Here is an 18,754-nt window from a genome sequence, read left to right as displayed (position 1 = left end):
TCATGCATATATTGATACTCTGTAAACTGTATAGACTAAACTAGTTTGAAAGTAGGTGTTTTTTTTTCACATTAAATATTTGTCTGTTTTGTATTAAATATTTTGTTCATGAATCAGTTCATCCTTGAGCCCATGATCTAATTTTAATTGTTCAGGCCATTCTCTAAAATTTCAAAATGTGCCTTAGGGCCAGCCGAGGCACTGCGTCTAGGGGGAGGAGACAGTGTCAGTGTGACTGTAAAGGATAAAACGCACGTGAGTCTGAGGTGCTTGTGCAAACCTCTGCTCTTCACAGTTGTTAACTGCGCGCTCGCCTTCAAACCCGTCAGAGAAAGAGGTGAGAGGAGATTTCGCTTCCTCGCTCCTTATCCTGCAACCCCTCGTAAGACTCCACAGCAGTAACAGTATACTCGGGTCGCGTGCGACCTAGAAGCGCGCGCAAACCGGCTCGTTCCCGCAGCTGCTCCGCTCCGCGCTCTTGTGAAAGGGCTGAACAGACGGGGTGCTCTCGTGCGTCTACCCCGTCCACCTTTGTGTCTGGGTCTGCGATCGAGCCGTCGTCATCTCCGTTAGTCCGCGACCATGGACGTCCTGGGGAAAAGAGAGCGGAGGCGCTGCCATGTCAAGAGCTTCCTGAAGAGGAATTGGCTTCTCATCGCCACTATCGCCTCGGTCATTCTGGGTAAGAATCTATCGTCAATGTATCGTGTGTGCATAAATGCAGGGATAGATTCCCCACCCCCTACCCTCTCTCCCATCCAGTCTTGAACAGCCTGAGCAGTCACTCATCTGTCAGTGGCAGATTTACCTAAAATTGGTTCCTGTCGCTATGGTAACAGAATGGCAATGTACATCCGTGCCTGATATACGTGCAAACTCTTTGAGTGCGATCGTTAGTGCATAGTTGTGTGTATAGCCTATGTATGTGTGTGTGTGTAGGTGTATGAAACTGCTGCTGTTCTCTTTCTCTCTCACACAGACACACACACACACACACACACACACACACACACACACACACACACACGCACTCAGACTGTCACAGCCAAACGTGACTGGACTTGAGTGCCTGCCTTCATAGACTGTCTCAGTATTCCTAGCATGGATGCTGTCTGCTGTGGTTCTCAGCAGTCCCTGCTGGAGTATCAAACAGCTGGCCCAGAGAGCGAGCAAGCAAACCGGCCGTAGCTGGCTCAGTTATGCTACTGTTGTCGTTATGCAGTTGTTTCGTACACTGTGCTCCAACTCATGTCACCCCTGCCAGTATTAGAGTTCTCTGGAACTGTGTGAGAAATTCAGGATGTTTTGGATGATGGCGTTTGCCAGCGGAGCAGTTGCCGTGATGAAAAGAAAGAGAGACGGAGCAGCCATCAAGGGCAGAGAAGGATGGGATAATCTAAAGTCAGATACACACACACACACACACACACACACACACAAATAAGAGGAGGGTTACTCCTACACCATAGAAATGATAAATGTGATCATAAACTTTGTGTAGAGGGGGAAGTTATTTGATTTGGATGGATATAATGGGTAATGCCTAACCAAAGCCTGTTGATGGGTCTGGGCTAAATGATAACGAGAAATAGCAGAGCGGTTGTATTTTTTCAGTGACCCGTCACTGAAACTGATTGAGTTAACATGTGTGATTAATCTTCATCGAAGTCAAATGAATCAAATCACCCTTACCTTTGCTATAGCCTTTTTAATTTAGTACCCGGGCTCTAATAATCCAGCAACCAGTTATACCAGTGAGGGTGGTATGTAGTTAAACTGAATGGGCCTGAGGTCCTAAACCTAGAGGCATCATTTTCACACTACAATTTCCCTCTATTGGGCAATAAAGTAGCCCACCTACTTACCGATCTATCTATATATCTATCTATGGAGGCATTCCAGTATTAAAATTAAAATAAAACTGTAATATGCAAAATGTCAATGTAAAGTTTGAATTTAAATTTCCCACTCATACATACAAGTTTGGACTCAAAATTCAAATGCAATAATTCCATTTCCATTTGGTTGATTACTGTTGGTATTTCGCTTTCACAGAGATTTTAATGCCTCATGAGTATTTCCTTTCACACAAGGGTGTCAACATAATGATTTAATTGTTAATCAATAAGCATTTGTACTCAGTAACAATGCGTTTGAAATGTAATGATCAAACTCACTACCACGCTACAAAAGATGTTAACAACGCGTCTTCGCTGGGCAAGAACATATTCTCACTGATTGTGCTCACTGTGGGCAAAATGGTTGTGCAACTGTTTTCAGAGCAGATTGCATTTTCATTTTCACAGTCATCCATCTGTTAGTCAGCCAGTCAGGACGGGACTACAGCAAGGCAAGCAGAACATGGGACTTGTTTTTAAACATGGCGGCTGAAGAGCTTGGAGTAGCAGACTTATTTATTTGTTTGGGGGGGGGGGGGGGGGTTGATTGATAGGGTGTCTGTTTACCGTGGTGATGTTACTGAAACCATGGTGATGTTACTGTGAAGTGTGAGGCTTCCGCTCCTCCTGAGGTCATATTGGAGGAAGGAAGACACCATTCTGGGGTTGATGGGTCCACACTTATGAGCTGGGTTCTGCTCCAGGTTTCTTCCAGTTAAAAGGGAGTTGTCCTGTTACTTTGTGGTGAAGGCCTTGAGGTAAGTAAAGCCATCGGAGGCAGCAATGAGGCCCTTGAATATAAAGAAATGTATTTGTCATCATTCAATTGATAAGTCACAATCTTATACTGTTCTAGTTTTGTTTGGCATGAGGGCCAGGTTATGCCCTAAAAAGCTGCCACGTTGTCTATAAACACACTACAGTCTAGTTTTTAAATGGTAGGACAATATTTAACCTGTTTTGTATTAATCCAGCGATTTAGTCAGTTGTAGGGGGGTTGCGGACTTCTGGGAACAAACGCTTGATTGTAGTCACTGCTCTACATTTGCCCTCATTAAGTAGACTTACACTTCCGTCGCCATACTTTACCACTATGTTTGCCGTGCACCCTGGGTTCGTCATGAGCAAAGGGTTCTAGCTGTGACCTTGGTGCTGTTGACACCCTGCCCTACCAGTTCAGTTACACACTCTGCTAATTGACCACAACCATTTCCCTGTTATCACTTTTCTTCTTCATTAACAAAGGGAACGCTCTACTAGGGTTAAAATACTCACGTGAGATCATGTGATGCTTAGTAGTGGCACGTCAGACAGCCTGGTGGACTAAACAACAGGTGGTCAGGCCCTGAAGGTCATCTCAAAGACATGTTCCTCCACCCTTGGACAGATAGATGGAGCCAGACTAGAGTATTGTCTCAGACTAGAAATCAACTGACTGAAGAATTAGCTATCTTACCAACTGTGTGACTATCCAACGTGTTCTTCCCTACAAATAAAACTACGGAGCAGTCAAAACATTGTTGGTAAAACTTTCCATCAGTCTGAAAGGAAAGAAATGTAGGACAGATTTTGGCAGTGTAGGAGTATTTTGTTATTAACAGAAAAGAAATTGGCAGACAGAGAAATATGGTGTTTAATTTGAGGAAACACAAAGTCAGAGTTTTAATACAAGTTGAAAAGCGGCATATACTACAGGCACCAATGCGCATCAACCAACTCTGTAAGCAGTCCTGCAGAGATGCCTAACGACAGCACTGAAGACCACTGAAGCTCTAGCTTAGTGCCTTGCTTTAATCGCTTTAGATTAAAATAACATTCACATTTTTCTGTATCTAGTCATTAACAATTTGTGTCATGGAATAGCCCAGGCCATCTTCAATGTTGTGTTGTCTGTGTTCATATGTGTTGTATAATCATGTTGTCTTCATTTTGTGATAGTACTGTGCCATGGTTTTCTGTACATATAGCTTTGATGTTGTCCTTTTTTCAGGCTTGAAAAGGATTATTATTAATATTAAAATGTACAGTTTCATCAGTAGCCTATGTGTGCTCCACTGGGAATCAAATCCACGAACCCATGGTGGGGTTAGCACTCCCAGCTAGCAGTTAGCACTGCTCTGCCACTAGGGTAAGCACTCCCAGCTAGCAGTTAGCACTGCTCTGCCACTAGGGTAAGCACTCCCAGCTAGCAGTTAGCACTGCTCTGCCACTAGGGTAAGCACTCCCAGCTAGCAGTTAGCACTGCTCTGCCACTAGGGTAAGCACTCCCAGCTAGCAGTTAGCACTGCTCTGCCACTAGGGTAAGCACTCCCAGCTAGCTGCCACTAGCACCTGTCAGTGTGATGCTGTGTTAGCACTCCCAACTAGCTGCCACTAGTACCTGTCGGAGGGATGCTGTGTTAGCACTCCCAGCTAGCTGCCACTAGTACCTGTCCGAGGGATGCTGTCAGTATGATGCTGTCAGTATGACACTGTCAGTGTGTACTAGCAACCCCTTACTTCCTAATGCATCTCTGCCTCACACGTTCCACTCACAGACAGATTTCAACACTCCTGTGAAGACTAACAGAGCAGACACATTTCTGCCTTTATTTGAGTTATGTCTACTGGCCCTCATAAAAAAAACAGATAGCAGCCTATTGTGAAATGTGGGTCACCAGTTAATAATCAACCTATTCTTCTACCTTCACTATCTAAGAGAAATTCTGAACTATGCAGTGGTTTCCTCAAGTTTTTCTTGTAAAGTTAGGCGCGTCCTGTAATGGCCAACTGCACCTGGGACCATTAGAGCACAGCATCCTCTCACAGTCCTTCATTGGGTTTAATGGTTATAATGGTGGTCATTGACCTTTGACTGATACAACAACCAGTGAATGACACACATGCCTTTAATTACTTTAAAGTGGCAATATGTGGTTTTGTTGTCAAAGATATTTCTGTGAATATTGTACATATTTTTGTCCTGATGGCCGGCTTTGTGTGTGTTTCTAACAGGCATCGGGCTGGGGGTGTTGGTTAGGGAGCACACCTCTCTGTCCCACCTGCACAAGCAGTACTTTGGCTTCCCTGGAGAAGTGTTGATGCGTATGCTCAAACTGGTCATCCTACCACTAATCGTCTCCAGCATGATCACAGGTAACTCCACACACACACACACACACACACACACACACACACACACACACGTGCATACACTGTTGATGCGTATGCTAAAACTGGTCATCCTACCACTAATCGTCTCCAGCATGATCACAGGTTACTCAACACACACACACACACACACACACACACACACACACACACACACACACACACACACACTCACACACACACACACATGCATACACTGTGGTGTAACTCAACATGCATACATACACACTCATTTGTATAGAGAACATATTTACATATCTCTGATTACACACCTGCTGGATAAGAGGCAGAACACAAGAGATCACAGCTGAAGCTAAATGTGTGTGTTAGTGTGTGTATTTAGTGGTGTGTGTGTGTGTTAAGGGGTGTTTGAAGATCCAAGCAGGAGGTCTTTGTACATCAGAGGCTCAGGAGCAGAGTTTAGGTGTGTGTGTGTGTGTGTGTGTGTGTGTGTGTGTGTTGTAGAAGGGAATACAGAATAGCAATGGGCTCCCAGCTCACCTCTGAGCACCATCAGCAGAGGGCAACGAGAGAGAGAGATACTGTACACAGAAACATCCCCCTCCCACACACACACACACACACACACACACACACACACACACACACACACACACACACACACACATACACACACACGTAAATACTCACACACTCTGGTAGGTGTGCATTGAGTGCTGCCCAGATGAGTGTTATTAATAAGAGATGCTGTACACAGAAACGCCCCCCCCCCTCCCACACACACAGACACACGTAAATACTCACACACACACTCTCTCCGACACATGCACACACGGGCAGAGTTTGTATGGTAGGTGTGTATTGAGTGCTGCCCAGATGAGTGTTATTAATAAGAGATACTGTACAAACACACACACACACACACACACACACACACACACACACACACACACACACTCACACAGGCTGTGTGTTGAGTGCTGCCTAGACGAGTGTAATTAATAAGACAGAGTTTCCGATTAGCCAGTAATATCTCCCCATAGACCTACACGTAACGGGCTGCGGTTGCCATAGCAACACCACTGGGGCTCACAGGGTCTTGCTGATGGGGCATCTCACTGGATCCATCCACATCTCATAGCCTCTCATCCTGCCTTAGGACAGGGTGGAGCGCACACACACACACACACTCTCTCACACACACACACAATCACAAACACACGCTCTCTCTCTCTCACACACACACACACTCACAAACACACGCTCTCTCTCTCACACACACACACTCACAAACACACGCTCTCTCTCTCTCTCTCTCTCACACACACACACACACACACATACACACAGTGTCTCTCTCATACACACTCACACTCTCTCACACAAACACACACTCACAATGTGTCTCTTATACACAATCACACTCTCTCACAGACATACACACGCACTCACACAATGTCTCTCTCATACACACTCACACTCTCTCTCTCGTGTGTGCGCACGCACACACACACACACACCCCCCCCCCACACACACACACACACACACATGCGCAGCACAGAGTTTAGTCCCTCATCTCCTTCTAAACCTACCTGTTTCTCTTAATATACGTCCAGATAGAGACCAGTAGCTTCATCTGCTGTGGGGGCATGCTAATGGTTGGCATTGAGCTGTGGAGTCTGTAATGATCTACCATCAGTTCATTAATCAGCCCTGCTAACTCTCCTGGGCTGGAGTCAATGCCAGGGAGAAGGTAGGGTCAACTCTCCTGGTTTGGGGCTAGGGACAGGGACAGGGAGAGGGTAAGGCAGCCCTGTTAACCCTCCTGGTTTGGGGATAGGGAGAGGGTAAGGCAGCCCTGTTAACCCTCCTGGTTTGGGGATAGGGAGAGGGTAAGGCAGCCCTGTTAACCCTCCTGGTTTGGGGATAGGGAGAGGGTAAGGCAGCCCTGTTAACCCTCCTGGTTTGGGGATAGGGACAGGGAGAGGGTAAGGTCTGGTTTGGGGTTAGGGAGAGGGTACGGTCAGCTCTGGCCTGGGGGCGACAGTGGTACAGGATGGAAGGTTGCTAGTTCGATTCCCCACTCCTCCTTACCAAGTGTGTAAGGGTCCTTGAGCAAGACACTGAACCCCCTAAACTGCTCCTGATGTATAAATGCAAAATTCCTTGTAAATCGCTTTGGATAAAAGCGTCTGCTAAATGACTACATTTAATGTAAATGCAAAGCTCTGCTGGTTTGGGGTTAGGGACAGGAAGAGGGTGAGGTCAACTATCCTGGTTTGGGGTTAGGGGCAGGGAGAGGGTAAGGCAGGGGGCAGGGAGAGGGTAAGGTAGGGGGCAGGGAGAGGGTAAGGTAGGGGGCAGGGTGAGGCAGGGGGCCGGGAGAGGGTAAGGCAGGGGGCCGGGAGAGGGTAAGGTAGGGGGCAGGGAGAGGGTGAGGTAGGGGGCAGGGAGAGGGTGAGGCAGGGGGCAGGGAGAGGGTGAGGCAGGGGGCAGGGAGAGGATGAGGCAGAGGGCAGGGAGAGGGTAAGGCAGGGGGCAGGGAGAGGATGAGGCAGAGGGCAGGGAGAGGGTAAGGCAGGGAGAGGGTGAGGTAGGGGGCAGGGAGAGGGTAAGGTAGGGGGCAGGGAGAGGATGAGGCAGGGGGCAGGGAGAGGGTGAGGCAGGGGGCAGGGAGAGGATGAGGCAGAGGGCAGGGAGAGGGTAAGGCAGGGAGAGGGTGAGGCAGGGGGCAGGGAGAGGATGAGGCAGGGGGCAGGGAGAGGGTAAGGCAGGGGGCAGGGAGAGGGTAAGGCAGGGGGCAGGGAGAGGATGAGGCAGGGGGCAGGGAGAGGGTAAGGCAGGGGGCAGGGAGAGGGTAAGGCAGGGGGCAGGGAGAGGGTAAGGCAGGGGGCAGGGAGAGGGTAAGGCAGGGGGCAGGGTGAGGCAGAGGGGCCGGGAGAGGGTGAGGCAGGGGGCAGGGAGAGGGTGAGGCAGGGGGCAGGGAGAGGATGAGGCAGAGGGCAGGGAGAGGGTAAGGCAGCGGGCAGGGAGAGGGTGAGGCAGAGGGCAGGGAGAAGCATCCCAGACAGACAGCTGGGGCTCAGACCTTCAGATTAGGTTAGGAGGGACCAGTACTGTGAAGAGGAACTTTTCTGGGGAGGTAAATTGTGTCCCTGCAAGCCTCGCCAACACATCTCTATGAACCAGAAACCCACTGAAACAGGTGGAGGGGAGACTGCAACGGTTGAAATATTATGTTACGTTTATTGTATGCGGCAGATGGTGACTCCTCTGATAATAGCCAATAACTAAATGTGAAAAACTATTACAGGGGATTCTGAACAGAGGCTTGGGTACACTTTAGTGGTTACACCAGTTCGGAGTTTCTGTCTACTGATGGAGTTTTTGTCTATAACTTGGTACTTGGAATTTACTAGGTGTACCAAGGTGTTCTCTCCCTGAGAATAGCCATGAACTAAATGTCAAATAAAAACAGTTAGTAGTTTTCTTTCAGAAGCCCTGAGCCCCATTTTTGTAGTCCTTCCCACTGAGTCAGGCTGACCTTTGACCTTTGTGTGTTGTAGGTGTGGCGGCGCTAGACTCAGAGGTGTCTGGGAGGATCGGGCTCCGCGCCGTGTTCTACTACTTCACCACCACCATCATTGCTGTGGTCCTTGGTGAGAAAAACAACAACCAGACACACCTCTAGGCACAGGTCGCACAAGGACTGAGTGCCAGACATTTTCAACACATAATCTCGGAAATAATTTTCACAGTCACAGAAAAAAATCAATGAAACTTTCAGCACCTGACTCTGTTAACCTTATTCACGTCATGGTGACTTAATAGATTCTCATCTATGTTAAAAACGTCATCAATAGAGCTAAAAATTTGCTCTCAAAAAGTGGCCAATTCCTGCATAGTGTTGCTTTAATAGATTACAGCAGCATATTCCTGCATAGTGTTGCTTTAATAGTTTACAGCAGCATATTCCTGCATAGTGTTGCTTTAATAGTTTACAGCAGCATATTCCTGCATAGTGTTGCTTTAATAGATTACAGCAGCATATTCCTGCATAGTGTTGCTTTAATAGATTACAGCAGCATATTCCTGCATAGTGTTGCTTTAATAGATTACAGCAGCATATTCCTGCATAGTGTTGCTTTAACAGTTTACGGCAGCATATTCCTGCATAGTGGTGCTTTAATAGTTTACAGCAGCATATTCCTGCATAGTGGTGCTTTAATAGGCTACAGCAGCATCAGTAGAGCTGTCTATCTCCTCACAGGCATCCTGTTGGTGACTACCATTAAGCCGGGGGTGTCCCAGAACGCCGACCACATCGACAGGGCAGGAATTACGCCCAACGTCACCACAGTGGACACTCTGCTTGACCTCGTCAGGTGAGACTAACCCCCTGAAGAGTGACACTGTTTCTGTTGTGTTTGGACTGCTTTTAATCCCCTGCTTATCTTAATTCTTCATTATTTCTTCATCAGGAACATGTTTCCAGAGAATATAGTCCAGGCCTGTTTCCAGCAGGTACTGAGCTTCTGTATTAAACTGTTTTATTTTACAGCTGAATGTACTGAATGCACAAAATTCGTATCTAATGATATTTAGCTTAGGAAGCGCACTAAGGCAGCATATGACAGTTTATCTTAATCAAATCTAAGTGCTCACTGTCTCCTTGTGATGGTCTGTTAATTTATTTTAGGAACGGTAGAATATCTGAATGTGCCTGACCAGAAACTCTGTAACAAGTACTAAAGGGGAGCTCTGAAAGTCAGCTAGAGTGTATTCTTATTCAGTTTCCATGGTCAGGTTTTCGTTAGTGTAATACAACAATACTTATAGTTCTAATAGTGTGTTCTTACATGGAACGATACTTATAGTTCTAATAGTGTGTTCTTTCGTGGAACAAAACGTATAGTTCTCAAAGAGTATTCTAATATGTGCTTGGCCAGTCCATTATCAATTTGACTTGAACTTCTTTTGTCTTCTTTCTTCTTTCCTTGTCTTCGTTCGGCAGTACAAGACGCAGCGGAAAGAGCTCCCCGCTCCTCAAGCGCCTCCAGCCTCCACCACCTTTCCCTCCTTAACCACCATCATGGCAACAGTCGCTCAGGTAGGGAACATCCTCAAGCCTGCTGTCCACACCCACATCCGTAAACACACACGTGCCTAAACATAAAGTATAAACACACATACAGAACACCATCACCTTTCCCTCCTTACCAATCGTCGAAGGGAGGGACAGGCCACACCCATGAACACACACATATAAACACACCCCCACACATACAGTAACTCCACCATCTTTCCCCATTCATCATAACATAAAGACAAAAGTGAGACAGGTTCTGTTAGTGCTCTGCAGTAGGGTCCTGGGCTGTGTGCTCCGATCTGTTAGTGCTCTGCAGTAGGGTCCTGGGCTGTATGCAAAGAACACCTTGCCAGCTGGAGGAACAGTAGACCTAACCCACTATAATCATTTAACTCTCATTAAATTGGCGACATCAAAAGACTGAAAATGGGAGATGATGAGGGAAAAGTTGGTAGGGATGCTGCAGGTAATGGTGCTCAGACCCTGTGAAGGAGGTGCTCAGACCCTGTGAAAGAGGTGCTCAGACCCTGTGAAAGAGGTGCTCAGACCCTGTGTGATGAGTGAAAGCCTTCAGTCAATCAGTCAGTAAGTCAGTCAGTCAGCACTCAAACCTCATGGCAGGCCCCTTCAGGAACTGCAGACCTGGTTTGATGAGTCAAAGCCTTCAGTCAGCTTGTTACCTACCTGTGCTGTTGAAGTGACAGGTGGGCCTTGTGATGTCAGCTTGTTACCTACCTGTGCTGTTGAAGTGACCGGTGGGCCATGTGATGTCAGCTTGTTACCTACCTGTGCTGTTGAAGTGACCGGTGGGCCATGTGATGTCAGCTTGTTACCTACCTGTGCTGTTGAAGTGACAGGTGGGTCTTGTGATGTCAGCTTGTTACCTACCTGTGCTGTTGAAGTGACCGGTGGGCCATGTGATGTCAGCTTGTTACCTACCTGTGCTCTTCCAGTGACCTCTGACCTCTGATCCTGTCATCTTCCCCTTCAGAACCTGACCCAGGTTGACTATAAGATTGAGGGGGCGTACACCAATGGGATAAACGTCCTGGGTCTGATCGTGTTCTGCGTGGTGTTCGGGCTGGTCATCGGGAAGATGGGGGAGAGAGGCCGCATCCTCCTGGAGTTCTTCGATGCCCTGAATGAAGCCACCATGAGACTGGTCCAGATTATCATGTGGTAAGGGCTACTGTGATTGGTCCAGATTATAGTGTGGTAAGGGCTACTGTGATTGGTCCAGATTAAAGTGTGGTAAGTGCTACTGCTACCTATTGGTTAAGGTTATGATACGGCAAGGGTTACTGTAACTAGTCTGGGTTATGATATGGTAAGGGCCGCTGTAACTGATAGGATAAAGGATACTTGTGTGATACGGGCTGCTTTAAATTACACTGTTTAGACCAGTGGTTCTTAACCTGGGTCCGATCGAACCCCAGGGGTTCGTTGAGTCACTCTCAGGGGTTCGGCAGGGGTCAAGACACACACAGTATAGCCCGGTTCACACTAGCAATGTCGTTTTGGAGAAATCATATTTTATTTTTCAAATTACGAAGGGTTCGGCGAATGCACTGATGAAGCTTGCAGGGTTCAGTACCTCCAAAAAGGTTAAGAACCACTGGTTTAGACTGATTTAAACTTGAATGGACTTTGACATCTAATGTACTGTATGTAGTATACACATACATACAGTACATACATAGTATATACATAGGGTAAGGTATATAACATATGTATGTATATACTTTGAAGGACATTTTTCTTTTTTATTTATTCATGCTAGTAACACTACAAGGGGGGCAGAAGTGTATATGAGTTCATTATATAATTCTCAGACATTTTCTTTTAATCTTTGTATTTGAAGTCTTAAGTTTTGTTAGTGATAACACAGATATAGAGGGATTTAGTAATCTGTTGTGATTTTTTGCTCATATTTGTGTCACGGCAGGTAATGTCCGGGGGGGTTGTTTCTGCCACTCGCTGTGTTGTTTGTTTTTCTGAAACTGTTGTTGTTGTTGTGCGCCTTTTTCCTGCAGCTACATGCCAGTGGGAATTCTGTTCCTCATTGCAGCCAAGATTATAGAGGTGGATGACTGGGAGATCTTCCGGAAGATGGGCTTGTATATGGTCACAGTGCTCAGCGGGTGAGCTGACAGTCTCATACACTTATGCTAATGCTAACTCTCTACCCTAAATCTTCATTCTGCTCGAGTTCTAGTTTTTGACACTGTCCGATAACTGACATAGCTACGCAAGATAGCTTCACCCTCAATCTCCAGTCAGTCATACATATTCACAGCTAATGTTGCAAAGGCTAGTTTGCTCAACTCTCACTTTCCAGTGAACCAGATTCATAGCTAATGTCGCAAAGGCTAGTTCGCTCAACTCTCTCCAGCGAGCCAGATTCATTGCCTGGGCTACTCCCAGCCACCCAGCCCCCCCGGGCTCAGACACATTGCAGCAGGGTAGGGACAGAGCTGCTACTGAGCTGATAAGCCTCAAGGACGTTTAAAACCACCCAACCTGAAGACACAGGAGGGTAATAAGGCCTTTCAGGAGCGCCGGTGTGGCCCTTAAATCTCTCCTGACGTGACTGATGGTGCAGAGGGAATATGGGGTTGGTGGAGTCTGCAGCCATTTAGAGGAGATGGGGGGGGCAGGGGGGGGCTTTAATGTCAGAGAAAGGGAGTGGTGGTTTGTGTGTGTGTGTGGAGGGGGGGGCACCACAATGTCCCGAGCAGAGGGGAGAAGGTGGCGGAGGTGTGCCTGGGGGTGTGTGAGAGGATGAGGCGCTATAATGTGGGACGGAGCAGAGGAATTTGAGGTGTGTGTGTGTGTGTGTGTGTGTGTGTGTGTGTGTTAGCAATTGGGAAGGAGCAGTGCTGAGTCATGCAGAGGTGTCTGCTGCTGAAATGTTCCAGTCGGACGCTAATCTCTCTGGCTGTGCAGTCGTGCTGAAGAGATTAACACACACACAAACACACGTACACAAACAGACACACACATACATACACATACGGACACACATACACATACAAACACAAACAAACACACATACAAACACATTTTATAGACACGCTCTGACACAGACACACTCAAACACAGTTATGCACACACACACACACATTTACACACACACACTTACACACACTCTACTTGGACACTTGCTGACACATCAGCCTTGCCTTCCTCAGGCTAAAGTGGATGGAGGCCCATAAGACCTTTTCCTGAACAACACAACAAAACCAGTTAATAGGAGGCTAATAAAGACATGCACTATTACATACTGTTTAGTATGATGAATGGATATGCACACACACACACACACACACACACACACACACAGTGAAGTATGATGGATGGATATGTCATCATTAGCTGTAAACTCAACAGCTTTCCAGTGCTTAACGAGAATACAAAAAGTAGTGAAAGTAGTGAAAACTGAGGGTGGGCAAAATCATTTGACTGGTAGTGTATGTTTACTGAGGAAAGTGTGTGTGTTTGTGTGTGTGTGTGTGTGTGTGTGTGATCTCCTCTCCGCAGGCTGGCCATCCACTCGATGGTGTTCCTGCCACTCATCTACTTTGTGTTTGTGAGGAAGAACCCGTTCACGTTTGCCATGGGGATGGCCCAGGCACTGGTCACTGCCCTCATGATCGCCTCCAGGTCAGTACTGCACTGCCCAACACACACGCACTCGCCTCACACCACACACACCACCAGAGCACACACACATGCCTCCTCCTCTCACACACAGCACACTTCACACACCACTACAGTATACACACACACCTCCTGACCTGTCCTGACACTCTCCTCATCCTGTCCTTCTCTCCGCTCCCTCTTCCTCTCACTCTCCTCTTCCTCTTCTGATCTTTCTCTCCCTCTCTCCTCTACTGATCTTTCCTCATCATCTCCCTCTCTCCTCTTCTTCCTGTGATCTTTCCTCATCCTCTCCTTCTTTCATCTTCCTCTTCTGATCTTTCTCTCTCTCTCTCCTCTACTGATCTTTTCTCATCCTCTCCCTCTCTCCTCTTCTTCTTATGATCTTTCCTCATCCTCTCCTTCTCTCCTCTCACTCTTCTGCTCTCTCCTGTTCCTCTCCCTCTTCCTCTCCCACTTCTGCACTCCCCTCTCTCCTCTTCCACTCTCCCTTCCTCCTCTCTCTCCTCTTCCTCCCCCCATGCTCTCTTTTCTGCTCTCTCCTCTTCCTCTCCCTCTCTTCTGCTCTTTCGTCTTCCTCTCCATATCTCCTCTCCCACTTCTGCTCTTTCCTCTTTCTCTCCTTCTCTCCTCTTCTTCTTATGATCTTTCCTCATCCTCTCCTTCTCTCCTCTCCCTCTTCTGCTCTTTCCTCTTTCTCTCCCTCTCTTCACTTCCTCTTATGATCTTTCCTCATCCTCTCCTTCTTTCATCTTCCTCTTCTGATCTTTCTCTCTCTCTCTCCTCTACTGATCTTTTCTCATCCTCTCCCTCTCTCCTCTTCTTCTTATGATCTTTCCTCATCCTCTCCTTCTCTCCTCTCCCTCTTCTGCTCTCTCCTGTTCCTCTCCCTCTTCCTCTCCCACTTCTGCACTCCCCTCTCTCCTCTTCCACTCTCCCTTCCTCCTCTCTCTCCTCTTCCTCCCCCTCATGCTCTCTCTTCTGCTCCTCCTCTCCCTCTCTCCTCCCAACAGTTCTGCCACTCTGCCCGTCACCTTCCGCTGTGCTGAGGAGAACAACCGCATCGACAAGCGCATCACGCGCTTCGTGCTGCCGGTGGGGGCCACCATCAACATGGACGGCACAGCCCTCTATGAGGCAGTGGCCGCCATCTTCATCGCCCAACTCAACAACATGCAGCTGGACTTGGGACAGATTGTCACCATCAGGTAGGTGCCTGTGTGTGTGTGTGTGTGTGCGTGCGTGTGATGTGTGTGTGTGTGTGCGTGTGTGTGTGTGTATGCGTGTGGTGTGTGTGTGCGTGTGTGTGTGTGTGTGTGGGTGTGTGTGTGTGTGTGTGTGCGTGTGGTGTGTGCGTGTGTGTGTGTGTGTGTGTGTGTGTGTGTGTGTGTGTGCGTGTGCGTGCGTGTACGTGGGGGGGGGGGGTATCGTGTGTGTGTCTCTGAAGGTGACCGGTGGCGAACAGAGGTAACACGCCATGTGTGTGTGTTCTGTGTGTCCGCAGTATAACAGCGACGGTGGCCAGCATTGGAGCTGCAGGTGTCCCTAATGCTGGTCTTGTTACCATGGTGATTGTGCTGACTGCCGTGGGCCTGCCTGCCACTGATGTCACTCTCATCGTTGCTGTTGATTGGCTGATGTAAGTACCCCATGTTTTTCTACAGTTCTCCCCTGAAAGGCATTTTGTTCCTGTCCCACAAGGCACATTGACATGCTCTTAAAAGTTTTTGCTCTTTTACCAAGAGGCACGTTGACATGCTCTTAAAAGTTTTTGCTCTTTTACCAAGAGGCACGTTGACATGCTCTTAAAAGTTTTTGCTCTTTTACCAAGAGGCACGTTGACATGCTCTTAAAAGTTTTTGCTCTTTTACCAAGAGGCACGTTGACATGCTCTTTAAAGGCTTTCTTCCGATCCCACAAGGCATGTTAGGATGCTTTTTGAAGGCACAGTTCGCTATTCTGACGAAAGGTTGTTAATATTTGAGCTTGACTGCCAATCACATTACACCCCTCCCTTCTGTGCTCCTCAAGCAACGTGTTGATTGGCTGGAAATGTGTATGGCTTGGTCCAAGCCATTATGTCTGTTTCCAATTCATGGAGCCAGGACTGTGTACGAACAGCAGAGTTTTTTTGGAGCGCAAACAAACACAGTCCCGCACCAGACTCGAACTGGGAGACATGTCGTGCTATTGAGGTGTGCTATGTGTGCCAGCAAGGAGGCGTAAACCCATGGTGTGTGTTGCTAGTCTCTTAAGGTGTCGAGTAGTGACTGCACACCACTCTACCCCTGACTGGCTATCATTACACGCACACATGTAACGGACACACACACACACATGTTACAGACACACTCACACATGTAACTGTCACACACAAGTAAAGGACACAACCACACACACATTTGAATATCTGCTTGCCAGATGCATGATGAGTTGGTATGATGAATAAGATGACTTCTCTGTCACATGAGTAAGAGTGAGCATGTTTTGTAATGTTTCTATGTGAGTAAGAGTGAGCATGTTTTGTAATGTTTCTATGTGAGTAAGAGTGAGCATGTTTTGTAATGTTTCTATGTGAGTAAGAGTGAGCATGTTTTGTAATGTTTCTATGTGAGTAAGAGTGAGCATGTTTTGTAATGTTTCTATGTGAGTAAGAGTGAGCATGTTTTGTAATGTTTCTATGTGAGTAAGAGTGAGCATGTTTTGTAATGTTTCTATGTGAGTAAGAGTGAGCATGTTTTGTAATGTTTCTATGTGAGTAAGAGTGAGCATGTTTTGTAATGTTTCTATGTGAGTAAGAGTGAGCATGTTTTGTAATGTTTCTATGTGAGTAAGAGTGAGCATGTTTTGTAATGTTTCTATTTGAGTAAGAGTGAGCATGTTTTGTAATGTTTCTATGTGAGTAAGAGTGAGCATGTTTTGTAATGTTTCTATGTGAGTAAGAGTGAGCATGTTTTGTAATGTTTCTATGTGAGTAAGAGTGAGCATGTTTTGTAATGTTTCTATGTGAGTAAGAGTGAGCATGTTTTGTAATGTTTCTATGTGAGTAAGAGTGAGCATGTTTTGTAATGTTTCTATGTGAGTAAGAGTGAGCATGTTTTGTAATGTTTCTATGTGAGTAAGAGTGAGCATGTTTTGTAATGTTTCTATGTGAGTAAGAGTGAGCATGTTTTGTAATGTTTCTATGTGAGTAAGAGTGAGCATGTTTTGTAATGTTTCTATTTGAGTAAGAGTGAGCATGTTTTGTAATGTTTCTATGTGAGTAAGAGTGAGCATGTTTTGTAATGTTTCTATGTGAGTAAGAGTGAGCATGTTTTGTAATGTTTCTATGTGAGTAAGAGTGAGCATGTTTTGTAATGTTTCTATGTGAGTAAGAGTGAGCATGTTTTGTAATGTTTCTATGTGAGTAAGAGTGAGCATGTTTTGTAATGTTTCTATGTGAGTAAGAGTGAGCATGTTTTGTAATGTTTCTATGTGAGTAAGAGTGAGCATGTTTTGTAATGTTTCTATGTGAGTAAGAGTGAGCATGTTTTGTAATGTTTCTATGTGAGTAAGAGTGAGCATGTTTTGTAATGTTTCTATGTGAGTAAGAGTGAGCATGTTTTGTAATGTTTCTATTTGAGTAAGAGTGAGCATGTTTTGTAATGTTTCTATGTGAGTAAGAGTGAGCATGTTTTGTAATGTTTCTATGTGAGTAAGAGTGAGCATGTTTTGTAATGTTTCTATTTGAGTACCTAAGACAAATATAGAAAATGTATTGTGAAACTCACAAACAGCAGCATCATGAGTCAGACATACAAGTGTACGTGTGTGTGGGTGTGTGTCAGACATACGAGTGTTTAGCTTTAATGAACTGTGTAGGTTGTGGTCCAGAGAGGCTCGTGCACATACATAATTGATTATTGATTGTTTCAAAAAAAGCTTATGGTTGAAGTATCCGCCCTGTTCCCCTGGCAGAGATCGTTTCCGGACCATGATCAACGTGCTGGGGGACGCGTACGGAGCGGGCATCGTGGAGAAGCTGTCTCGGCGGGAGCTGGAGCAGATGGACGTGTCCTCCGACGTGGAAGTGGCCAACCCCTTCGCCCTGGAGACCACGCTCGACGACGAGGAGTGCGAGAACAAGTCGTACGTCAACGGCGGCTTCACGGTCGACAAGAGTGATGCCATCTCCTTCACCGAGACCTCGCAGTTCTAGAGGCCCGCGGCGGTCGTTGCAGAGGGGGGGTGGGGGCTGCAGAGGGGGCAGAGACTTGGAGAGGGGGGGCTTGAGAGGGGGCAGTGACTTGGAGGGGGGGGGGCAGAGACTTGGAGAGGGGCAGAACCCCCCCCTCGCTTCGAATCTTTATCCCAGAACAGGAGGAGAGCGGATCCATAAAACCCAGTGCCATTACTAATAGAGCAGCCCCATTACAACGGGGCACCTTCACAGACACACACACACACTAGCTGTAGCCTCCATTCGTCCTTAGCAGATACACACACACACAATTTGACTCACACACGCAAATATACTCACTCACACACACGCACACGCACACACACACATAAACTCACTCACATACACACCCATGCGATGCTACAGTATCCTTGAGCTGAACCCTTCCCCCAGACACACACACACACACACACACACACACACACACACTGCTGTGGTGCAGCTGAACGCAGACAGGCTATATTTCACAGAAGTCACAGCTCTGCTCCAACTCAATTTCCAGAGCTTCTGAGGGTGACCATGGTGATGCTGCTGATATATGCACTCACGCTCACTCGCTCTTTTCTTTACATTTCGACAGTCGTCACGGCTTCAAATTAATGTTTAATTTCTACTGTGTCATCTACAGTGTAAAACTGTGTTGATTTAGAGCATCTTATTTATATTTTAAAGGTTTTACTTGTGTGTGTGCGTGCGTGTGTGTGTGTGTGTGTGTGTGTGTGTGTGTGTGTGTGTGTGAGTGAGGGAGAGAGTGTAAGCCAGAAGATACTGGAAAG

At 46.8% G+C, this 18,754-nt stretch overlaps 1 protein-coding gene across 1 annotated transcript; it reads left to right on the top strand.

Moving 5' to 3' along the window:
* Positions 1–582: 582 nt before the first annotated feature.
* On the top strand, positions 583–17,957 carry slc1a1 (solute carrier family 1 member 1; the record flags this gene model as incomplete). The annotated part of the gene is made up of 12 exons (XM_080859888.1): positions 583–682; positions 4,893–5,033; positions 8,577–8,669; positions 9,281–9,395; positions 9,492–9,534; positions 10,025–10,120; positions 11,091–11,278; positions 12,133–12,240; positions 13,640–13,762; positions 14,773–14,967; positions 15,264–15,398; positions 17,717–17,957. The coding sequence occupies 12 exons, from the start codon at positions 583–585 to the stop codon at positions 17,955–17,957; spliced, it is 1,578 nt and encodes a 525-aa protein (XP_080716014.1).
* Between the last annotated feature and the right edge of the window lie 797 nt (positions 17,958–18,754).

Source organism: Sprattus sprattus (genome assembly GCF_963457725.1).
Source record: "Sprattus sprattus genome assembly, chromosome: 21".
Classification (NCBI taxonomy): domain Eukaryota; kingdom Metazoa; phylum Chordata; class Actinopteri; order Clupeiformes; family Clupeidae; genus Sprattus; species Sprattus sprattus.
Note: the sequence above shows the minus strand (reverse complement) of the source record. Positions and strands in the feature narration are given on the sequence as shown.